Source organism: Parus major, chromosome 8 (genome assembly GCF_001522545.3).
Source record: "Parus major isolate Abel chromosome 8, Parus_major1.1, whole genome shotgun sequence".
Taxonomy (NCBI): domain Eukaryota; kingdom Metazoa; phylum Chordata; class Aves; order Passeriformes; family Paridae; genus Parus; species Parus major.
Window position 1 is genome coordinate 16,728,841 of NC_031777.1, and position 21,053 is coordinate 16,749,893.

Sequence of the window (21,053 nt, forward strand, 5' to 3'; positions counted from 1 at the left end):
TCTATTGATTGTTGAAAATATGCTTTCATTTGCATTCAAATGATTATTTTCATTTATTTAATGTATGTTCTTTTCAAAGGGAGAGTCAGGTGAACTGGGAGAGCAAGGACCAAAAGGAGAAAGGGGTTCAGAAGTAAGTAGAAAAAAGTAAAACACAACTACTTGGAATTTGTAGGATTTTGTTGTTCACTGGCTATCCTTGGAAAACTGTTGCATAAGGCTAAAACTGAGTGGTTTGATTTCCTTTTCATACCTGCAGGGACAAAAAAAAATATAAAATGGAAAATTGCTTAATGATCTTGATTAGTAAATATCTTAATGAAAAATTTATTTAGTTATTTGAATATGTACATTCCAGTTCTGATTAGTGGACTTTTTTATGCCATTCTTAACAAAAAAGGCACTAAATTGAGCAACAGAACAACATTTTGCTGGTTTTATCATATTTACATAATGATAAAACATTTACACTAATAATAACCCAAGCTTTTTTCACTTTATTGCATGTTTTGTCCTATTTCAGCATGGTAGTTACAGCTTATAACAAACAGTTGTATGCATAACTTTTGCATTAGGAGTATGTTTGAAATAATTAGTCTGGAAAATCTTTTAAAATTTTTCTACTTGTTCTGTGCTAACAAGTGTTAGTCTTGTCCCTGTTCTTCAGTGGCTGCATTTTTTAGAGGTAGGATGAAATTAATGCTAGATCTTTATATTCTGTGGATAGTGTCCTATAACAAAGTTCTCTGAGAAGCCATTGACTCATGAGCTTTTCTTCCTTGGTGCATGACCTCCTGTGTCACTAAATCACTTACAAGAATGGTATCTGCTCAGTATCTCTCTGTTTTCTAAGATTACCAATTTCTAGATCAATCAAGATGAAAAAAGTCTTTAAATCAAGATGAAAAAAGGTTTTAAGTGAATTTAATCTTTTGGGTAGATCTTGGATAAAAACAAATGTTCACATCCATGGTATGTGATACTATTGATTTCTAGTATTGTCTTCCATGGACATTCAGTGAATTTACATTGCCTACTTTTCATTACTTTGTTTTTGAAGAGTACAGGAAATGCTATAGAAGTGTACTTCCTCACAGAGATACAGGATACAGGCTGATACAGGAGAAATTACCAGATTCATGATGAAAAGCATTTTATGCTTATTGTTGGAAAAGTTTTAAAAACTGGTTCACAAAAGGGAAAAACATACACAATTCTGCCAAAAATGTGTTTGCTTTTACTTGAAAAACTTTCTGCTGTCTCCTGAAATGGGAATAATCTGGTTCAAAGCCAGGCACTGTGAACATGAATACTAGAGGGGAACAATCTTCAGCTCTTCTTAGGGGATTGAGTTTAAGGCATTTGTCAGTTCACAAATATTTCTAACTTCTAGGGACCCACAGGGAAGAAAGGAGCAACAGGTCAAGCAGGCAAAGCTGGAATTCCTGTAAGTAACAAAATTCTACAGCCTATCTCTAGATTATAAAACAGAGAAAACATCAACGAATAAAACAAAGTTGAATCATGCCAGGGTTACCAGAAGCTTTTGTGTTCGCTCTAAAGAACTTTTTATTACCCAGGAAGTGTAAAGGAACCCCTGTCATTTTTGAATATTAATAATTTTTGAAATTTTGTTAAATTATACTGAATTATATTCAGTTATTCAGCATACAGAATACAGAAGTGACATGCAACTAACAAAAAGGTCCTTACCACTTTTGAAGTTATTTAATTAGATAATTTTTGGAGTCCATTTGGAAGTTACTACATTATATTGCCCAGAACTGTACTTGTGTTCATTTCTGACCCCATCAGTTCTTTGATCCGCTGCAGCCTACAGAAGCTTGGATCCATATGTCCATGATGGATACATGTGCTAAATGCATTGAGGTTTATTTATTCTCTTTCTTGCCCTGAGCTGAAATTGTTAATGTTTTTTCTTGAGTTACTGCAGAGGAGCTGACTTGCATGCCCTTCTCCCTGAGGGAGAAAACAGAGCAGGAAGCAGTAGGTGTTCTGTAAACATAAGGAAGAACAAAATGCATCAAGGTTATTTTCGTCCCCTAATAAATAATGCCACAGAAGCACATATTGTAAATAACTTTTACTACCTCACATCAAAACATTGTGAGTAACTGGAGAAATGCAGCTGTTGCACAGAGCTTGTACCTGCTGGGCAGAGTGCAAGAGGAGCCTTTTGAAGACAAGGAACTGTGTGTCCTTTGTAAATACTCAGGATTTTCTTTTGGAAAACTGCAGGGATCATTCAGCAGGCAAAGGAAAAGAACAAAAGCAAGACATACAGAGAAGTGAGGAGAAGACAGTAAAACTAGAACCTGAGGAAGTTTCAAAGCACACCCCTAATGAAGATACTTTAGCAATCAGAAGTTAGAAATAAGATTAGGATGGCATGCCTCTTATATTCTGTATGGCTGGTGTTACCTACATTTTTACAGACAAAATGTGTTTAGTTAGAGAATTTTACATTTCTGAGAAATGGTATTTATAGAAAGATTAGTTCAGAACTCCAAGCTTTTTAAGACATGTATGTCAGTCTAAAGGGAAATAATTTTAAGGAAAAAAAATCAATGTTCCTCTGTTGGATGTGACATGAGACCTTTTTGTGCAAGTGAAGCAACAGATACCACCAACTTGTCATTTTTTAAATTTACATTTTTGATAGGTTCAAATTTGAACAGCATAACTTTGTGAAAGTCAAGTACTGTGCATTTAGTAAAATAAAGGCTGAAAAGGCATATGTTAGGGTTTTTTCTGGGAGAAATAGATGACTTTATCAGTCAGTTTAAGAATTGACACTCTCAGGCATCTTCCAGGCCTGGCACACCAAGGGGTCAATACCGTGATTTCAGCTGAAGTTGCTCAGATCCCATGACAGAGCAAGTCTAAGGTTAAACCAGTAGAATTCTAGACCAAACATCTTAACTCAGAGCCCCTCTGCGACTCTTCATTCATACCACGGGGTCTGTTGCTGTGTAGGGTTTAAGAAATATTGTGACTGAAATCTAGTTACGAGAGGGTGAAGATGAAGAGAGCCAACAGTGCTATATTTGATTTGAACTTTTTCAAGGGAAAACCAGGGCCACCAGGGCAGAAAGGGGCAGTTGGGTACCCTGGACCAGAAGGCATTCCTGGGAACCCTGGCAAGACTGGGCTGTCAGGGAAACCTGGCCCTAAGGTAAGTTGCTTTCCATACTTGCTCTATGTCATTTGCATTACAGGTTTTCCAGGGTTAAGGTATTTAAAAAGAAGAGACCATTCTCAGTTCCCTGAGGATCTTGAAAATTAGACCTTTTGCTTTGTTTTCTTTCTCTTTTGCTCCTGATAATCCAGCCAAGATATAAAGTTAGCATAAGGGAAATGTGCTGTGAGAAGAATTGTTTCATTGGTATATGACAGTAGTAACTACAGCTAAGTGAAAGCTGTTTCTTAGAGAGACGACACAGTTCTGTTCCTGAAATTGAACCTGAGACTATTTCCTCTTAGGGTCTGAGATAATGCCACATTTTCTTTACTGACTTTGTATTTGTAACCTATACCTTTCTACATAAATAATTATGAAGCTTTGTCCAAACCCAGTGAAATAGAGTATTAGGTGTATGAGGTATCTAAGAGCGTTCTTGGAAATGGCTTTTTTGTCTGACTGTTCTGTGCTGTGGGCCAAAGGTGGTGACCTGCTGCCTCTGGGAGCAGTGACACAGCTCTTTGATTAGTCCCTCCAGAGTGGGGGAGAAGATTCCTTGAGTAGTTTTCATCACTGAAAGTCTGATCACTTCGATTTCAAGTATTAATTTCTCAGTAGTTCTACTCAGATGGACCAGTAATTGTTAAAAAAGGTTTCCAAGTTAGATTTGGTGTTAGGAATTAATTATTAGATGCCAGATGAGACACTGTTTTTTCAGGGATAAATTTGCAATCTGGTTGAACAAAGAGAAAATTAAACAAGTTACCCATAGGGGGCAGGTGCACCCTACTCAAGCCTTTCCAGTCTCAGGACATGAACCTCTTCCAAGTTCTTAAAATTCTTGGGAGTTGGATTTAGAAGAACCACCCCAAAGAATTTTTATATTTTTGCCTTTCCACTGAAAATGTCATACAATCATAGTAAAGACACTGCCATTAACCCATTACAGTTTGTAATAAAAGGAGGCTTATAAATTATTTTTTCCACAATGAATAAAAAGAGCAGGAGTTTTGCAATGCAAGTTTATCAGACCATCAATCTACAAGCCACATCACCATATTCAAAATCCAAGAAAATCACATTTAACACAAAAATCATGTTTTATACAACCCTTTCATTTCTATGAGTGCTTAACTGAGTGTAGTAGGAAATAAGGAAGATTTAGATACACTTATATTTCTATTAAATTACATCACAAAAATATTCATTTGTATGGTAGCAAATTTCCATTTCGTATTTTTTAACATGTCAAAAGTGGCTTAACTCCATGTACTCACTAACGTGCTTTTTCATTTAAAGTAGTTGCTTTTGTTGATAAGTTGATGTTCTCATACATTTTCACAACAAATGTGATTATTATGGAACAATCAGATCGTTCTCCATCTGGTAATGTTATTGTGTGTGAATCTCTACAGAGTGTACACAGCCGTATTAGTACTACCAGTATGCCTGATCCTTATAAATAAATATGTTGAATTTTGAATATTTCTTTGGGAAGGTAGTCTCAATCTGTTTCATGTGGAGTTACTTCTTCTTGAAAAATGAATACTGGGAAGTTCAAACAATTGTCAGCCTTTTACTTTTGGAATATTAACAGAAATCCACATGACACTGCTGATCATTGTCTTTCCATGTATTTTGATGTACTGTTATTATGTGTCTATATATACAGAAAACATGAAGTGGTGTTGACTGATTTTATGTTATTTGCTTGTTTTCGCATACAATGAAAAAACATGCTTGCTGTTCTACTTGTAAACCATTATTTTCAATTTGTTAAGGGCAATAAAGGAAACTCAGGCTTACCAGGTCTAGCAGGTTATCCTGGAGCTCGAGGTCCCAGGGGATTGCCGGGCATGCCAGGGCCCATGGGAGCACCTGGATTAAAGGTAGGTACATACATGGAATCTGGTAGTTTAAGTACAGTTTTGCTGATAATGCTTATTCTTCATGCTGCATTTAGTGTCTGTGGAAGCACCATACTACTGTTAATCATCATGTAACATCAATTCGTTAATTAATTACTGTTAATCATCATGTAACATCTGTTACATCAATCATGATGTAACATGATTTTTTTTGTTTACCACATTTCCATAAACTAATTTGAAAATAGAGATCTCATCCATCTGAATGCTATTCCCAACCCCAGAAGCCATGAAAACACTTCGTATTTATTCACTCCAGCTACAGGGTCAGATGTTTCCTAACTTTTATTTCTAAACTCCTGTAGCTACTAGAACAGTTGGGATGATTTAAATATCCAAGCAATCTAGTAGCAGAGCATTGCTGTAACTTCAAGCCTAAGTCCCAGATTTAGGGGCTAATAAGAATATCTGGAATGCCCATTTATCACAGGACTTAAATTGGTTTTGTTCAGCCCTTTCAGAAAGAAAGCAGTCTGAGTATGCTCCATTTTCCAGGCAGTTCCAAGTACCTGATATCAGCATATCATCATATTAATTAGATTCATTTCAGTTTTAAAACAGGCAAAACAATGGAAACATTACAGATAATTTTCTTCACTTAGAATAGAATTTTTTATCTAAAATAATGATTTTTATCTAAACTAATTTTCTTTGTGAGATTTTATTGGTAAGCCATTATTTGAAACCTTAAATTACTTGGAAACTGGAAATACTGTCTTTGTTATCATTTCATTAATAGATTTTAGTATAGTCTGTATTAATTCTTTTCAGTGTTTATTGCCAGTGTCTCCAGTATGAATTTTACTTCTTTGCCTAAACAATGAGCTGTAGGAGATAGTTCCTGCTCAGAAGTGTCTGCAGTCTGAGAAAGGCAAGGAACAGATGAGTTGAGGAGAAATTGTTGCTGCATATAATACAGAATAAGCATTAATAATGCACGTACTGACTCAAGCCAAATAACACAAAGGTAAAACCTGGAAAGAGCATAAGCACAAAGCATGAAACCTGTATATTCACAGCCTTTATTGCACCTCAGTAGCCTTCTGAGTTAGACATGTCTTCTGTGTATTTGATAGTCCTCAGAAGATTTTTCTTGCAGGACCTTGTCTAGTTTCCATTTTAATAAATGTAGATTTTTAGTCTACCAGCAGGGAGTTTGACAAATACACTCTGTCTTGCTCAGAAGATTATTTTAAAAACTTACTTTTAACCTGTCTGTTTTGTATTTATTTTGTGAATTTTGCTGCTTACACTGGGAGATACCATACTAGAATTGATCCAACATGTATGGCTTTCATGTTTCCAACTAAAGGAGCAGACAAGTCACATTTGCATTTTAGTGTATGTTTAATTATTTTCCTGAGAGAAATAAAACAAATGGAGTAAGTCTACTACTTAAGGAGAAAGTATGCTCCACACTTCTGACAGGAGACCTGTATTTACATCTGTAACATCCATAATTATAATTAAAGATATGTTTTCTTCTTTATTGACAGGGTGAGAAAGGGCTTCTAGGTCATCCAGGAAAGCGAGGCAAAAGAGGCCTTCCAGGATCACAAGGTGACCAAGGACCAGCAGGAGACACTGGACTGAAAGGACTCATTGTATGTAATCACAGTGGTTGATGCAAAACAAATATTCCAAGAGTTAACAACGTGAGCTAATGGTAAGGATGCCTGCTCCTATTACAGGGAGAAGATGGAGATCAAGGTTTAATGGGGTTTCAAGGATTCCCAGGTCCAAAAGTATGTGCTTGTTCTTTTCTCTTAGATTGTAAGCTATTTACAGAGAACATTGTGAAAGCATAGAATTAATCAGCTTTAACACTAATTTGTTCAAAATATCTCTGAGCTGTTGGAACGTGGTAGGCAGTACTGTGTACTCCCTGCCTAAGGACAAACATTCTGGGTCAGTGCACTTGGTATTTTCACTGTTACTGCTCTTAGAAATTATCTTACTTTCACTGATTACCGCAGTTTGAAATAAGTGGATAGCTAATGTCCATGTCTGATCAAATTGTTCCTTTGCATTTTCAGGGTCCTGCAGGGGACATTGGCTTAGTTGGAATTCTGGGCCCAAAAGGCCCAACAGGCCAATCTGTAAGTGTTTAACTACATGAAAGAGATAGTTAGGATGGTTTGCAAGTGGCACACGTTTTTAACTTAGAGAATCATCTTTTTTCTTATTAACAGGGTCAGAAGCCTCTAACCAAACCTTTCTGTCTGAGTCTAGATACCTTTTGCTTGTACTGCAACACACAAACAGAGCTGGGCCCTTAATCTTGAAAGAAAAAAGCAAGCTCTGCTGACTAAGTGTGGATCTCCTAGTGTAGTCTTGTGACTTTGTATTTCTTTGTCTATTGGAGTTGAATATTCTTCTTACTGGAAAAACTGCCGATTGTAACTATGTTTTACAGGGAAAAAAAAAAAGTAGGAATCCAACTTTGCTTGCACTAAGACACAGTGGTGTTGTGGTATTATTGATTAATAGGCAGTCTTTTTTTAATGAGCATTTGTTTTTTATCTAAATGTTCCTAACCTTTGTTAGCTTATTCTTCATGACATCCTGCTTTACTACTCACCAAAAAACATGGAAACATCTTTAGCATTTTGTGCATCCAGTGTGGCATCAAGTGTGAAAAGTTGAACCATGGGAGACCTTACTACAACATGTTCTCTCTCTGCTGCCTTTGCCATCACAGAACTGAATTTTTTCAGTTAACCAGACACAGAGCAGCAGTTTTAGGTGACTGTTCTAACAGCTACTTCATTTTTTTAAACATTCTTATACCAGATAAACACTGGACATGAGCAGTTTGCTCTAAGTGAAATGGATCTGGAAAGTGGCATTTTAGCAGCACTTACTGGCAGCTTTACAAGAGTCCTTGTGGGCAGTGATATAGCTCGAGATATAGTTAGTTGGTAGCTCAATAAATATGTGGTCTTTTGTAATCAGTATAGTTAAGTTTCCACTGTTTTTAGTGCATCAGTTTTCACATTAAAGAATGTGTGGGGCTTTCCAAGCACAGCTATTACAAATTAGTAAAATACCTTACTGATTTTGTTGTAATGTGCACTCAATATTTAGAGAGTATCACCGTGATCTTTTGGATACTTGACAGGTTGGCATGCTGAGCAACTTTAAAGAAGACGTGTCATGAGGATTTTCTTTATTTTTGAAACACAGTGAACTAATAAATTCTTTGCTTGTTTACAGGGGTATATTGGCCCTGTTGGTCAAGAAGGCATAGCAGGCCCAGCTGGCAGGCCTGTAAGTTTCCCTTCACTTTTTCATAGTTCATTTATTTCACTACCCTTTTGTTTGTTCATCTTGTTTTTCAACTAGCAACCTTCTTATTTTTCTGTTTGCAAATAGCAACTAACAGAACCTTCCTTGTTATACCATGCTTGTAAGTTAATTATTTGACTCCAAGAACTGTAGTACAAACAAGAAAAAATGACAAAAACCAGTGAGAGAAAAGTAATTGCAATGGCCTTTTGCCTAAGTACAGCATGCACAGGGCATGTGTACAGGAGCAGTGGGCAAGTCAAGGTCTAAAGCAGCACATAGTAATTACCACCTGGATATTCTTTCTCAGCTTTTGGTCTGACATATATCTAGAGAGTATCCACACTCAGTTTCAATATAGTTTATTTTTTATCTCTTGTGGGCTGAACTGTCCAGAGTGCCCCTCTAGACACTGGGAGTGCCCAGAGACCTTGTAGGGCTGTTCCAGGTGCCAACGAGGTTCCTGTTATAACTCAAACATCATTGTGGCCTCTGAAAATTTTCAGTGCACCCCAGGTTCCCTGCACTGGGGGAGTTCTGCCCTCATCCCTGTTTCCATCTCTTGTCACACTCATGGTACCAGAGCCAGATTTTTTTTGTAAGAGAACCCCCTGGCTCATGTCTCCAGTCCACCCAACCATGTAAGGCAGTTTTAGAAGTTCTTTGTACCATGACAGTTCCTCTGCCTGATCAAGTAGACTTGGAGTAAATGAGAATGTCTAGAAATCAAAATAATCATAAAAATAGTAAATATACAATAAAAGTAATAAATGCAAGCATTTCCAAGTGAAATAGAAAGAAGGGGAATGACCCTTCTATAATTCTTTCCACTTGTTGGAAAAATCAGTACTTTGTCTTGCTCCATTCTTTTCAATTGCACTGAGGAGAAAATCCTTACAGTTGGGTGCACTTGTATGAAGGCTTTTAATAGACTTCATATTGAATGCAAAAGTTTGCCATTATCATCAAGAAAGCATTTTAGTTGAAGATCACTTCTACATGTTATGAAACACAGCCATCAAGATGCAAACTTTTTCCAAAGAAGAATTTTAAGATTGTTGCCATCCTTGGGAACACAATTTAAGAGCAAAACCAGCCAAAAATAGGGACAGAAAAATAGTGTCTAATCTGATTAGGAGAGTACAAAAAATAAAATAATAAAAACATATATGTGGTGAATGGATTTCTTCAGTGATGGAGAGTATTGAGTTTTGTTCTCAAAAGCTGGTGAAGCATTGACATATTGAATGTGGATGAAATGGTGGAGAACACCACTGATCGATGGATAACACAGTTAAAATTACTGAGAGAAAACATACTTGCAAGCTGAAGAATGCAGCTTTGCACATATAGGAATTATAAGATATTTTCAACTAATTTCATTTGCTAGTGTACAGGAAAATTCAACCCCCAGAGCTGTAAATACTTCCACAGATGAGACTGGACTTTTCATGTGAGCAGTATAATTCTCATGGATATTAATCTGCTTATTTCAGTCCTAGGCAGCTAGAAAGTGTATCAGATTAACAACTGCTCTTTCTTACAGGGACCGAGAGGTGAAAAGGGCATGAGGGGTGAAATGGTAAGATCAAACAACTTTTGTGCTTTCATTCTTTCAGCTGTGTAAAATCTATTCCTGTGTTACACTGAATGTACTCAATGTGTGCTCTGAATGCCAGGCAGTCATGCTGTGCTTCTGGTGAGTGTACTGCCCAAGAAAGCTGGTAGCCTGTGTTAGAAGTCTGACCTTGTTCAAGTTGACTTTTCCAGATCTGCCCAGTGGGTGTGAGCTGTTGGGCCGTATGGCCTCTGGCATACAGCAGTCACACACTCCAAATCGGTCCATGTTCAGACCTAAAAGGAAAATCTTGTGTCACATTTGTTGTCAAAGATCTAGTGCCTCATATCATGCACGTGTTTTTGGTCTGTATCATCTTGTCTAGAATGGGAGAAGCTCAAGAGAAGCCTAGATAACAGGGTGGGTGTCCATGCAATGCACTCCAGCTGTAGGAACTTTGGGCAGCACTGATGGGTTATGAATTTGCTGTCTTTCATTTTTCCAAGAGTCATTGTACATATGTGAATGGTGGATTTAATATTAAATTTGTGTTAGAGCCAGTAAAGTCTCCAATTAATTTTGGCTATGTGAAAAGTCACTAAGTTATCATATTTACAGAAAATATGATCACAAAGCTGATAACTCTATTACCTTCTATGACAGATGTATAATTAGTTCATTTTCCAGTAACTAGCAGATGTGATCTTATTCGTGTTTCTCTTACCCTGCCTTTCACCCCATCTCACTTAAAATTACTTAGTTTCATTTATTGTATTTTGCTTTTAGGTCCTCCAAAACATTCAATCAAACTGCCTTATAAAACTTTTGAAAAATAAATCTGAAACATTCAAAACATTTTAAAGAGCTAAAGCTTGGAATGGAGCTCCTTGACTGTGTCTTGGAGAACCCTCTTCTTTGATCCTAATCTTCTAGAGGCAATTGCTATCTCAGAATGAGAGGAAAACCAGTTTCTCAATTTGCTGTTTTCCATCTTAGCTGTCCTTTTCTACTGTTTGTTCATAAGAATTGTTATGACAGCATAGAGCTAAAAATGCTGACACTTAAAAAAATAATCCAAAATAATCCTTAAAAAAGCATTCAAAATGGTGAACAAGAAACATCTGTTTCCATTATTGGTGCTGGTGTTTAAGAAGTTATTTCCTAAATAAATTCTTGAATTCATCAAGATGAGTTAATCTAGTAAGGCTGTATTCAGAAGAAGAATGTTTAATTTTAAATCATATACAGTGACATTACTTTCCCCCAAGAAAGGGATTTATTTCCAACTACTTTCACACACAAAGGAGACCAAATTTTTTTCACCCAACTGTGTATTCTGACCTTTATTTTATACCTTTAATATTTATATTGGCATTCTTCCTAGAATCACATAGATTTTAACCTTTTTGTAGTATATATAGTTTTATTTTTCAGTCTGTCAAGGTTACAGAGTTCATTACTAGAAAGATATGTCTTTTTATCCCCAGAAAAGCATGGAATGTAAAATCATGTCTTCTTATTGAGGCCAGTGGTGAAGCACACATTCTTTTTTTAAAAATACTCTGTTCAGTAATTTAAAAATTCTTTGAAAACATGAAGGTCCTTGGGATTTCTCATGCTTTCAAAGTTAAGCATGTGTACTATTGAATGTAAAATTCAAGGCCTCTCAAGGGCCTGTCAGCATTAGTAAAAGATTGGGATTTTGGCCTTTGAACTTCTGTTCAATCAAATGGAGCGATTAAAGATTTAAAAAACACACTGAAACTAACTGGTTTAGTCTCTGCTTTTGTTTTTATGAACTGGAATTACACTTTTCTCACTTAAATTCTAATGCGACCAAAGGTTAAATTAAGTAGATTTGTAAAAGTAATCCGGTACATTCCAGTAAAACATTTAACAATTAACTTAGTTCATGAAAAGTGTAATTTAGCCTTATTTTTCTGCTCTGTAGCAGAAACAAAAACATTTTTAAAATCCCTGCTCTGTGCAGTACCATTATATTTTAAAGATTCGTAAAGATAATTGCTATAGCTCTCTGGAGGTCTAATGCATTTAAGAAATGTGATAGTCCACAAAGTAGTTCATAAATAGCATTCAGTATTTACCTCTTTTTTTTTCCCCATGGGTTTTACTGGCAAGGAGACGGTGGATCAAGACAAATGACATTGCTCTTTCGCAATATACCTTGAACACATTGGAACAGTGCAGGTTTTATTTTTAAAACATTCAGTTCTATCTCAGAAACCACTTTAAATTTGAGCTGCTCTTGTCCCAAGACTTGTAGAGTCTTAAAATGGTGACACATGCCAAGTACATAGAACATTAACTGAAGCATTCAGTCATCTAAAAAATACACCAAAATGTCTAAATCTCAGCATTCAGAACAAGGACATCTATTCATGTGAGAGCAGTGGTTACTTAGGGACAAACTGTTGAAGACTTGGTACCTTTCCTTGATTTGGTATTTGCATAATCAAATCCTGAACCAAGATAAATATATCCTTACAGTGTCCAGTTTGTTTCTCAAGGTACTTTTTCACACTTTCTCTTTCATTTTATACTAAACATACTTGGCCAAGCATGATCAGAGAGGCCAGGAATATATTCACATGAGACTGAAGGTATCCTGGAGCAATCTAACAGCTCCTGAGCACCTGACCTGATTAATTAAATGTGGAGTTCAGCCTTCCCAGCTGGCATACAACAGTATAGCTCTGTGAAACCCAACTGATTTGCAACAGCTGAGGAAAATAGTAAATGCCAAAACAGTAAATATAATCTGTGTAAACTCGGGTCAGCTTTGTAATAATGAATAACAACAATATTTTATGCATATTTAATAGTAATAGGATTTCAAAAAAAATTTCAAGCTGGGTAATAATCAAATGCAGAAAAGAAAAGAAAGCTACTTACTTGACACAGAACCCACAGTGATCTCCATATTGGTACTACATATGCTAAAATTACTTTTTTCTCATTTCCATTTTCCAACATTAATGATTAACATCTTTTATAAAGATGTTAATCATTAAATATCTGCCTAAAAGATGGCTTCCAGCCCCTTTTATAGATGTAAGTGGATGAAACATAAATAGGGTCAGGATGTATCGGTTGGAAAGTTCACAATATTTACAATCCATGGACCTCATCTTATTAAGGTCCTCTTGGTTAAGTATCAGAAAATCATCTGTCTAAACATCCAGAAATCATTTCAGTTTTGAATTTCCTCTGTTCTCCAAAAAACACATACAAGACATGGATCTTGCCTCAAGGCATTTACAGTCCATTGATGTAGCCTAGCACAGAGCTGGTGCTTGGAATTATATGATGGCCTCCACTTTTCACATCCATAATAATCCAGCACCTGAGGCCCTCCGGCATGGCCAGGGCAGGTGATGTGCAGACATACCTGAGTTGTGCAGCTGTCACTGTAACCCCTAGCAGATGCATTTCCTGGCACTAACACATGCTCTGCCTTAGGACCTCAGAGCTAATGAATTTCCAGCCTCAGTGACTTAGGTACATTGCTCTTAACTGGTTTGAGATCCCTTTTTCAAGATATACATTAATTAATATTTAATTAATATTTAGATTGAATCTGGTCCTTCTTTAACCATTTCCAGCTGTCCTTGCTTTTGGCAGCATGAGCACAGCCCGAGTTCAGCAGTTGTAGCATGAAGTGACACACAGATCTTGCTTGCTGTGAAATCTCACAGCAGAAACACTTCTTAATACTATAGTGATTTACAACTTAACTCCTATTTGACTAGGTCAGTTTCACAACATTTGTCAGTGTGACCACGTCACATCAGATTATTTCTCTTTTGGCAGAGATTTAGTACTAGCGTGACCATACTGACGTAGGAGGGCTTTTGCTGGAACAGCTTATTGTGCTCAAGTAATTGGTACAAGCAGCACTGACAAAAGAATGTTCTGCTTAAATTGACTTAGCTGTGTTGAAAGGTTTTTAGTAATTTAAGGTGCAGATCTAGCCCATGCCTTTCATTCCTTCTCTTTTTCTCTTTTTAAGACTCTGCCACCTATTCTTTTTCTTGTCATCATTTGTACCATTGTTTGTTACAATAGCTTCTAGAAGGTTTGAGTATATAGAGCTTGAAGATGAGAATCTAACAGAGACACAAGTGTCACTGTGTATTAATAAATGTCCACAACCATTCTATCTTAATGTGAATAGTTGATTAAATAAAGAATAATTCAGATGAGTTTATTGTATTGGAAAGGTCCATGTTCAGCCCTAAGGCAGCCTAAAACTCAGGTTTATGTGCATTGTAGGCACTGGAAGCTAGGGAAAAGCAGTTCCTTCTCCTCCTCTCCTGCAGGCATCCTACACACTAAAATGGTGCCACTTACAATGAGAAAATAAGGGCATAACTTGTTGAATAAAAAATAAGTCTGCCATATCACAGTAAGACAATGAATATAACATGTTCTGGCTGAAAATTTGCACTGCTGATAAATTCAACTGATAAAAGCCTGGCATATACTCATAGATTAAAGTGGATCAGTTAGTTTTTTGCAGTTACTGATAACATTATTTACAATGTTTTTGTGATTATTTACTCCTTCTAGTACTTATCTTGTCAGCATGCATATAACACTGGCACAATGTATAGCACATTATATATTAACACTTTCTATGAATTCTAATATTCCCTTTGTATCAGAAATAATTGGAGAAACAAGGAACCAGACAATTCTAACATGAATATTCATATGCAAATGGAGCAAGGTGCTTTAACAACAGTAACTAATAATTTTTGTGATTTAATAAATAAATAATAAATTTAATTTTTGTGATTTAATAAATACATAAATGTAAAACCCGAGATATTAATGTATAATGATTGCATTCTATCTCCATTTCTTCTAGGGGCCTCAGGGACAGCAAGGCCAGCCTGGGCCACCTGTAAGTGCATAATTAGAAACTGTATTTTTCCATTTTGATTGCACTATATAAAGATGTGAAGCACCTAATATCTGGTTTTTCCCATTCTCCAGGGACCACCTGGACCACCAGGACTAAGGGTAAATTCTGTAACAACCCTAACCTACAATACAGTGCTTTATTGAAAGTGAAAATAACAGGAACCTCTTCAAATGTACTGCTTGTTCCACTGCTCAAAGAATTTACCACCTGCGCTTTTGTATATTCCTGTTCATCTTTTTTTGTTTTGAAATACCTGTTTTTTAGAAACAAGTGGATCTCAATGCTGCTGTTCAAGCTTTGTTTGAGTCAAATGCTGCTTTGCAGATGGAGGTATATATTTAAATTTACATTATCATACAGGGAATGCAGTTACAATTTTATTTTTGAGGACATAACAATGTTTCTTTTGAAAGACTTAGTTTAAATTAATAATGAATAGCGAATAATTATAGAATGTAATGAAACATGCTAGGATTTATAGGACATAGTTGAAATTAAGAGAAGCAGTGAGACTTCTACCTTTTGTGATGATTGGTTGTAAAGAAGATTTACTGACTATCACACATAGTAGACTGTATCTGTTCAGACACAGCAACAGCGACATTTAGGGTTTGATAAAAAAAGAAAATTGAATATATGTGTCTAGTTGCATTGGTTGCAAGAAAATCCCTTACATGGGTGAAGCCAAATAAATTTGCATATATTTTTTACATTAACCCTAAGAGTAGATTTCACTATATAAAATCTAAAACCTCTATGTTTACTTTAAAAGTGCACCAATTTTTTCTTTTTTTCCTTGTATCCACATTATTATGTCAATATATGATAGTGACGAATTTGTATGACATAAACCCACCTTAACATTACTTCTCTGACAATTTTAATAAAATGTGTTAATTTTTTTATTGGGATATGTTACCCTTACATTGTTTTACATGTCTGATTGCATTCATATGAACACTTTGATTCTGTCTGGCTATTCAGTGGCCATTTGACATTTGACTCTTACTGCATATACTGTTGTTGTGACACTTCTTTGTGGTAACACATTTGCTAATGGCCCTTGGCAGAAATACCAGAATACTGAAGTAACTTTACTAGATCACAGTACAGAGATATTCAAAACGCTCCACTACCTTAGCAATTTACTGCACAGCATCAAGAACCCTCTTGGCACACGGGATAACCCAGCACGCATCTGCAGGGATTTGCTTAATTGTGAACGTAAAGTGTCAGATGGTAAGTGCCCACTTTCACACAAGCACCTTTAGAAGCTGTTGCTTCCAAATGTTGCTTTCTACATTAAAATTCTGATCTGACAGATTTAATGTTTTTATTCTCTTTTATTGTATTCTCTTGCAGTGTGCCTGTCACAGCTATATATATTTCATCTTTAAGATAAAAATCTCTGAATTTTAAAGGTGGAAGTATGTAGCTATCTAATATTATATAAATATCAGGCAGACTTTATCTATCAGTAAACAGAAGTATCAGAAAATTTGAAACTGAATGTAATTTTGTGATTCAAAGTTTTCCATTTAGAGCTAATTTTGCAATGAATTTTTGTGGATCAGATTCTAGATTCCTAATGAGAAAATTGTATACCATCCATTACCACTGCCAAATACACTGACAGTCATTGTATCTCAGAAGCTCCTGAATCAATATTTCAAATAAAAAACCCCTCCTATTTAAAGCTCTAATGTCCATGTAATTGTAATAAGAAGTGATTTATTATGTTAATTTTTCTCAGTATCTGTTGCTAGTATGATTTTAATAGTGAAAACATTTTCATGTTCCTTTCATTTCCTTGTGAAGGTATGGTAATAATACATGTAATATTTGCCAAGAAGTATGAATAATTTAGCAAATTGCTTAGTAGTAATTACCCTTTGGTTTTATTTTCTGTCTGGAATTATATACCAATAGGAAAATACTGGATTGACCCAAATATTGGATGTCCTTCTGATGCCATTGAAGTTTTCTGCAACTTCACTGCAGGTGGTCAGACATGTTTAAAACCACTGTCTGTGACAAAGGTATGCATTGCTTCTAGAGACACGGTGTCTGTGCTTGAACTCGAAATAAATGCATGCTTATTTACTTAAATCATTAAAAAGTGTTAGATTTCAGGGAGGTATTGTTGTGCATCTTTGTGGAAGGACATTTTATATATTTTGGTACAGAAGTTACAGATTTTCTGGACAGTATATATGTTAGTAATTCCCACTGTGTTCATTTAGTCACCCATGCTGATAGAATTTTTTTGCTTTTTACTTTCTAATGCAAGGCATAAAAATAAGCCTGAAATACTTCTAAGCTACATTAGTATCTCATCACTCTGCATTTAAGAGTAGAGATGCTGAGGTTGTTACAATAGAAAGGATGAAAGTTATTACTGCTTTCCAGCACTTAGGGACTTTTAAATGCCATTAGGGAGGGGCTAGTTTTCTGTACATCATTAGTTCATGCTCCTCTTTACATGCAGTTCTTGAACTCTTGGGAATAGAAATTTTATGTTTGTGAAGTTCTTTATATACACTGTAGTCATTGAAGAGCTTCAGAATTACTCTGAAGTTCACATACGCATTCCTACATTTGGAAGAACCCTGAATATGAAATAGTCTTGGAGAAATTCTTCTTGATTAATTAGTTACTATATTTTTTTATAAAATCAAAATATACTTATGAACTTTTACATTTGGACTATCAGTATTGCCAGAACCTGTGGTCTAAGAAGACTAAACAGCAGAGTGATGTGGCTTCAATTCAAAAACACTGCTGCTGATAATATCTTCGAATCACAAAAGCATTTGTTTCAGTTTCCTTGTTTAAAAATACTGTTTTCTGACCAGCTGTGCTTCAGCAATGTTGTAAGCACCAGCAGATGTTTATATTTAAGCTTTGAAAATGTCCTATGAAAGCTTCTGTTTATAGTAATGACTGTAATAGAACCTAACATCTCCGCTGAGGAATGCAAATCATGCTCTTTGGCATTGACCCCAATGTATATAAACATGTATACATGCTCCCATGCCTGAACACCACACTTACATGTCCATGGCACTTTGTGTTGCTGTGGCCATTCAGCACAGTCCAGCTGTAAGTCTAACAAAGCTTTTCTCTCGGAATTTAGCTGGAGTTTGGTGTTGGAAAAGTGCAGATGAACTTCCTTCATTTACTGAGCTCAGAAGCAACCCACAGCATCACAGTCCATTGTCTAAACGCACCGATGTGGGGATTAAATAAAGCTGGTGGCCGGAAGACATCAGTTACCTTCAAAGGGTGGAACGGTCAAATATTTAAAGCAAATACGCTACTTGAACCTAAAGTGCTTCTGGATGAATGCATGGTAAATACCTTTTAGCGCCACACTAATAATGTGATGACAGAGGTACTGTTTAGACATTGCTAACCTGCAAAATAGTAACAATCATTTAGATTCACATCCCTTAAAGCTTGCTTCTTTCCATAGCTCTGCATATGCCAGTCTTTAGATACAGAATTCACCATCTCTTCAAGGGCAAAAGCAATTGCAGTGATAGAGGGTATCTATGCTTGCTGTTTGCACTGTGTCTCGTGTATTTTGGGATGGTAGGAAGATACTGCAGAGACATCAGCACAGAAATAGGGAGGTCCTCCAGGAAAATTTAGAAACAATTCCCCTCAAAATGAAAATTCAGAAATGGCATCTTTTAAATTACAGTTCCTTTAGGAACTGCTGAGAGAAGAAATGTTTCTGTGCACTACTTCTCTTACAGAGTGAAAGTGCAATTTGCATTTGTGTTTTGAAGCTCATCTTTTATGCGACTCTAATATGCTCCTCCTGTGTGTTTCAGATTGAAGATGGCAGCTGGCATAAGACACAGTTCTTTTTTCACACTCAGGACACGAACCAGCTTCCAGTTGTTCAAGTTAATGCACTTCCTCACCTCAAACCAGGACAGCAGCACTTCATAGAAAGTGGCTCCGTATGCTTCCTTTAAGATTTCTGTCCTAGGTTTCTTGTTCTATCACCATGGAGTTGCTGCATAGATTGAATACTAAAGTAATGATCCATTGCAGGCAAAATTACTAGGAAGTTGATGAATCATTTCAAGTTTTGTTGGTTAAAGAACCTCAGGAAGAAAAAGACTTCCTCCTAAGGAGAAATGGCATTGAAAAATAAAAGAAAGAAAAGACTAAAGAAATTTTCTTCAAGTATTTAAAAATAAATTTCTTGGTGCTTTCTTGCATAATTTTCTGGAATGGAGTATCTGAACATGGAGTTTTTCAGGACGTCAAGTGTTCTTAGCAATCTTTATAACAGCACTGCACAAAAACCATCCTGAGAAAAGCTGGAGACATATGATACTGAGGAGCAATACCTACTAATGCTCCTAAATGTGCAATAGCTTCTATATGAAAAGTGAATCATGCCACAGTACAGTACAATAAGTCTTCTTAAATATTGTTTTATTCCAGTCCATCGTGGATACACACATCTAAATAGATGGCACACTACCTCTTTCATGTTTCATGTCCGTGTTGCCTTGGTGCTCTTCATAACACAGGGTGCTTGTGGCCTTAGCAGAGATTGAGTCCCTTTTTATCTTTCAGACTGTATGTGCTGGTTACATCAGGATAGGTTTCTGTTGTAAAGGTACTTATTTTAAACAATTGGTCACATACTTCTCATAATGAAAACATTATTTATGTGGATTTCTTGTTTAAAACATTTTGTGTACTATTTTGGAAATGGTGTATAAGACAGCATATTGTATATGATGCATATAGTCAGAACAGTTTGTGTTACAGCCATTGTAAAAATTGTTGTAAGAAGAGCTACCTAAAGTAGTTTTGATTTTTAAATTCTGTATTTCAGTTTATTGCCAAAGCCATCTTAAGATGATATATTCTGTATATATTTTGTAACTTCTGAAAAAATCCACTACAGTGTGACTTCTGAATGGCTGCTGGTAAATTTTAATCAGCATTTCATCCTCTTTAAAAATTCAATTTTTTTGCAAAAGTTATTAGATCATTTTGGGGTTTTAAAATTAAGCCTAAAATGTTCAGTGAAGTTTGGTTTTTTTCTTTTAAAAAGAACAGTTTTACCATTAGGAAAAGCACTCTTTATATTTGATATGCCTCTATCTGTTATCGGTTCAAAGTGTGCTCAGGAGGACATGGCAAGGTGATATGGGACTGTGTTTGAGGGAGCCCAGGGGTGTTCAAACAACCTGTCTGTCTTCATCTGCAGGAAACCACACCACCAAAGTATAATAAAATAAGCTTCCAAACTATCTCTTTGTCTTTTGCTATTCTGTTTCATACTGTATAGGTCATTCTTAGAAATTATGAAAATCCTCTAGAAGGGCACTTTTCCTAGGTGGCAGCACTTCTCTTCCCAAGGGGAAATGCATACGCTCTGTGCCCTGGAATACTGCCAGAGACAATGTTTGCTTTTACTAAGTAATAGTAAGTTGTTTTTTTACTGAGTAATGTACATACCACCTTAAATTTTGCATCTAAGCAGCATTTTGGACCACTTTGACAACAAGCTGGTAAAACAAAAAAGAGCAAGATTACAGAAGGTTGAGAAAATGTCTCACTTCTTTGCATTTTCAAGATCAATACCTTGACATTATGATTTGACATTTGCGCTTAGATTGGCTTTGGAGGTGATGTTTCGGCAAATGTTTGGGAGTATTTTGTAATATTACAACGTTTTAGAAAATGTGTGCTTCGTTGTATGTATCTATTCATCTCATTGCCCTGTTTTGGGGAGTTCTTCATCTCAGAAATTATCTATTTAAAAAGCAAGGAGTTTAAAGTCTTCCAAGGCTGCTCGGATGTATGTGCATTTCCGTAGGCAGAAATGCACATCCCACGCAGACAGCGGGGACGACGGCCTGCTGCAGCGGGACACGGACCGGTGAGGCGCGATGTTCGCTGTCACCTGGGTGCGCTTTGGCAACGTGCTGGTGTGCGGCGAGGTGAGCGGCTTGGGAAGCCGTCCCTGTGCTCTGGAAAGCCTCCGTGGCTGGGACATCGCAGGTCCCGGAGCCCCGCAGGTCCCGGAGCCCCGCAGGTCCCGGAGCCCCGCAGGTCCCGGAGCCCCGCAGGTCCCGGAGCCCCGCAGGTCCC

At 36.5% G+C, this 21,053-nt stretch overlaps 1 protein-coding gene across 2 annotated transcripts in view; it reads left to right on the forward strand.

Annotated features, from left to right (window-relative positions):
• COL24A1 (collagen type XXIV alpha 1 chain) overlaps window positions 1-20,209 on the forward strand; it is a 125,862-nt gene extending 105,653 nt beyond the window's left edge. Inside the window, exons 45-60 of one of the 2 annotated variants that reach the window (XM_015636820.3) lie at window positions 80-133; window positions 1,394-1,447; window positions 3,089-3,196; window positions 4,984-5,091; window positions 6,627-6,734; window positions 6,822-6,875; window positions 7,167-7,229; window positions 8,347-8,400; window positions 9,965-10,000; window positions 14,868-14,903; window positions 14,996-15,022; window positions 15,189-15,254; window positions 15,995-16,163; window positions 16,854-16,963; window positions 18,061-18,276; window positions 18,764-20,209. In XM_015636820.3, the coding sequence (XP_015492306.1) occupies window positions 80-133; window positions 1,394-1,447; window positions 3,089-3,196; window positions 4,984-5,091; window positions 6,627-6,734; window positions 6,822-6,875; window positions 7,167-7,229; window positions 8,347-8,400; window positions 9,965-10,000; window positions 14,868-14,903; window positions 14,996-15,022; window positions 15,189-15,254; window positions 15,995-16,163; window positions 16,854-16,963; window positions 18,061-18,276; window positions 18,764-18,910 (1,410 nt within the window). In that variant the 3' untranslated portion in view covers window positions 18,911-20,209. Of the gene's footprint in view, window positions 1-79; window positions 134-1,393; window positions 1,448-3,088; window positions 3,197-4,983; window positions 5,092-6,626; window positions 6,735-6,821; window positions 6,876-7,166; window positions 7,230-8,346; window positions 8,401-9,964; window positions 10,001-14,867; window positions 14,904-14,995; window positions 15,023-15,188; window positions 15,255-15,994; window positions 16,164-16,853; window positions 16,964-18,060; window positions 18,277-18,763 lie in introns of those variants that run through there. The other variant, XR_001523201.2, reaches the window with a different exon arrangement.
• Window positions 20,210-21,053: the final 844 nt, after the last annotated feature.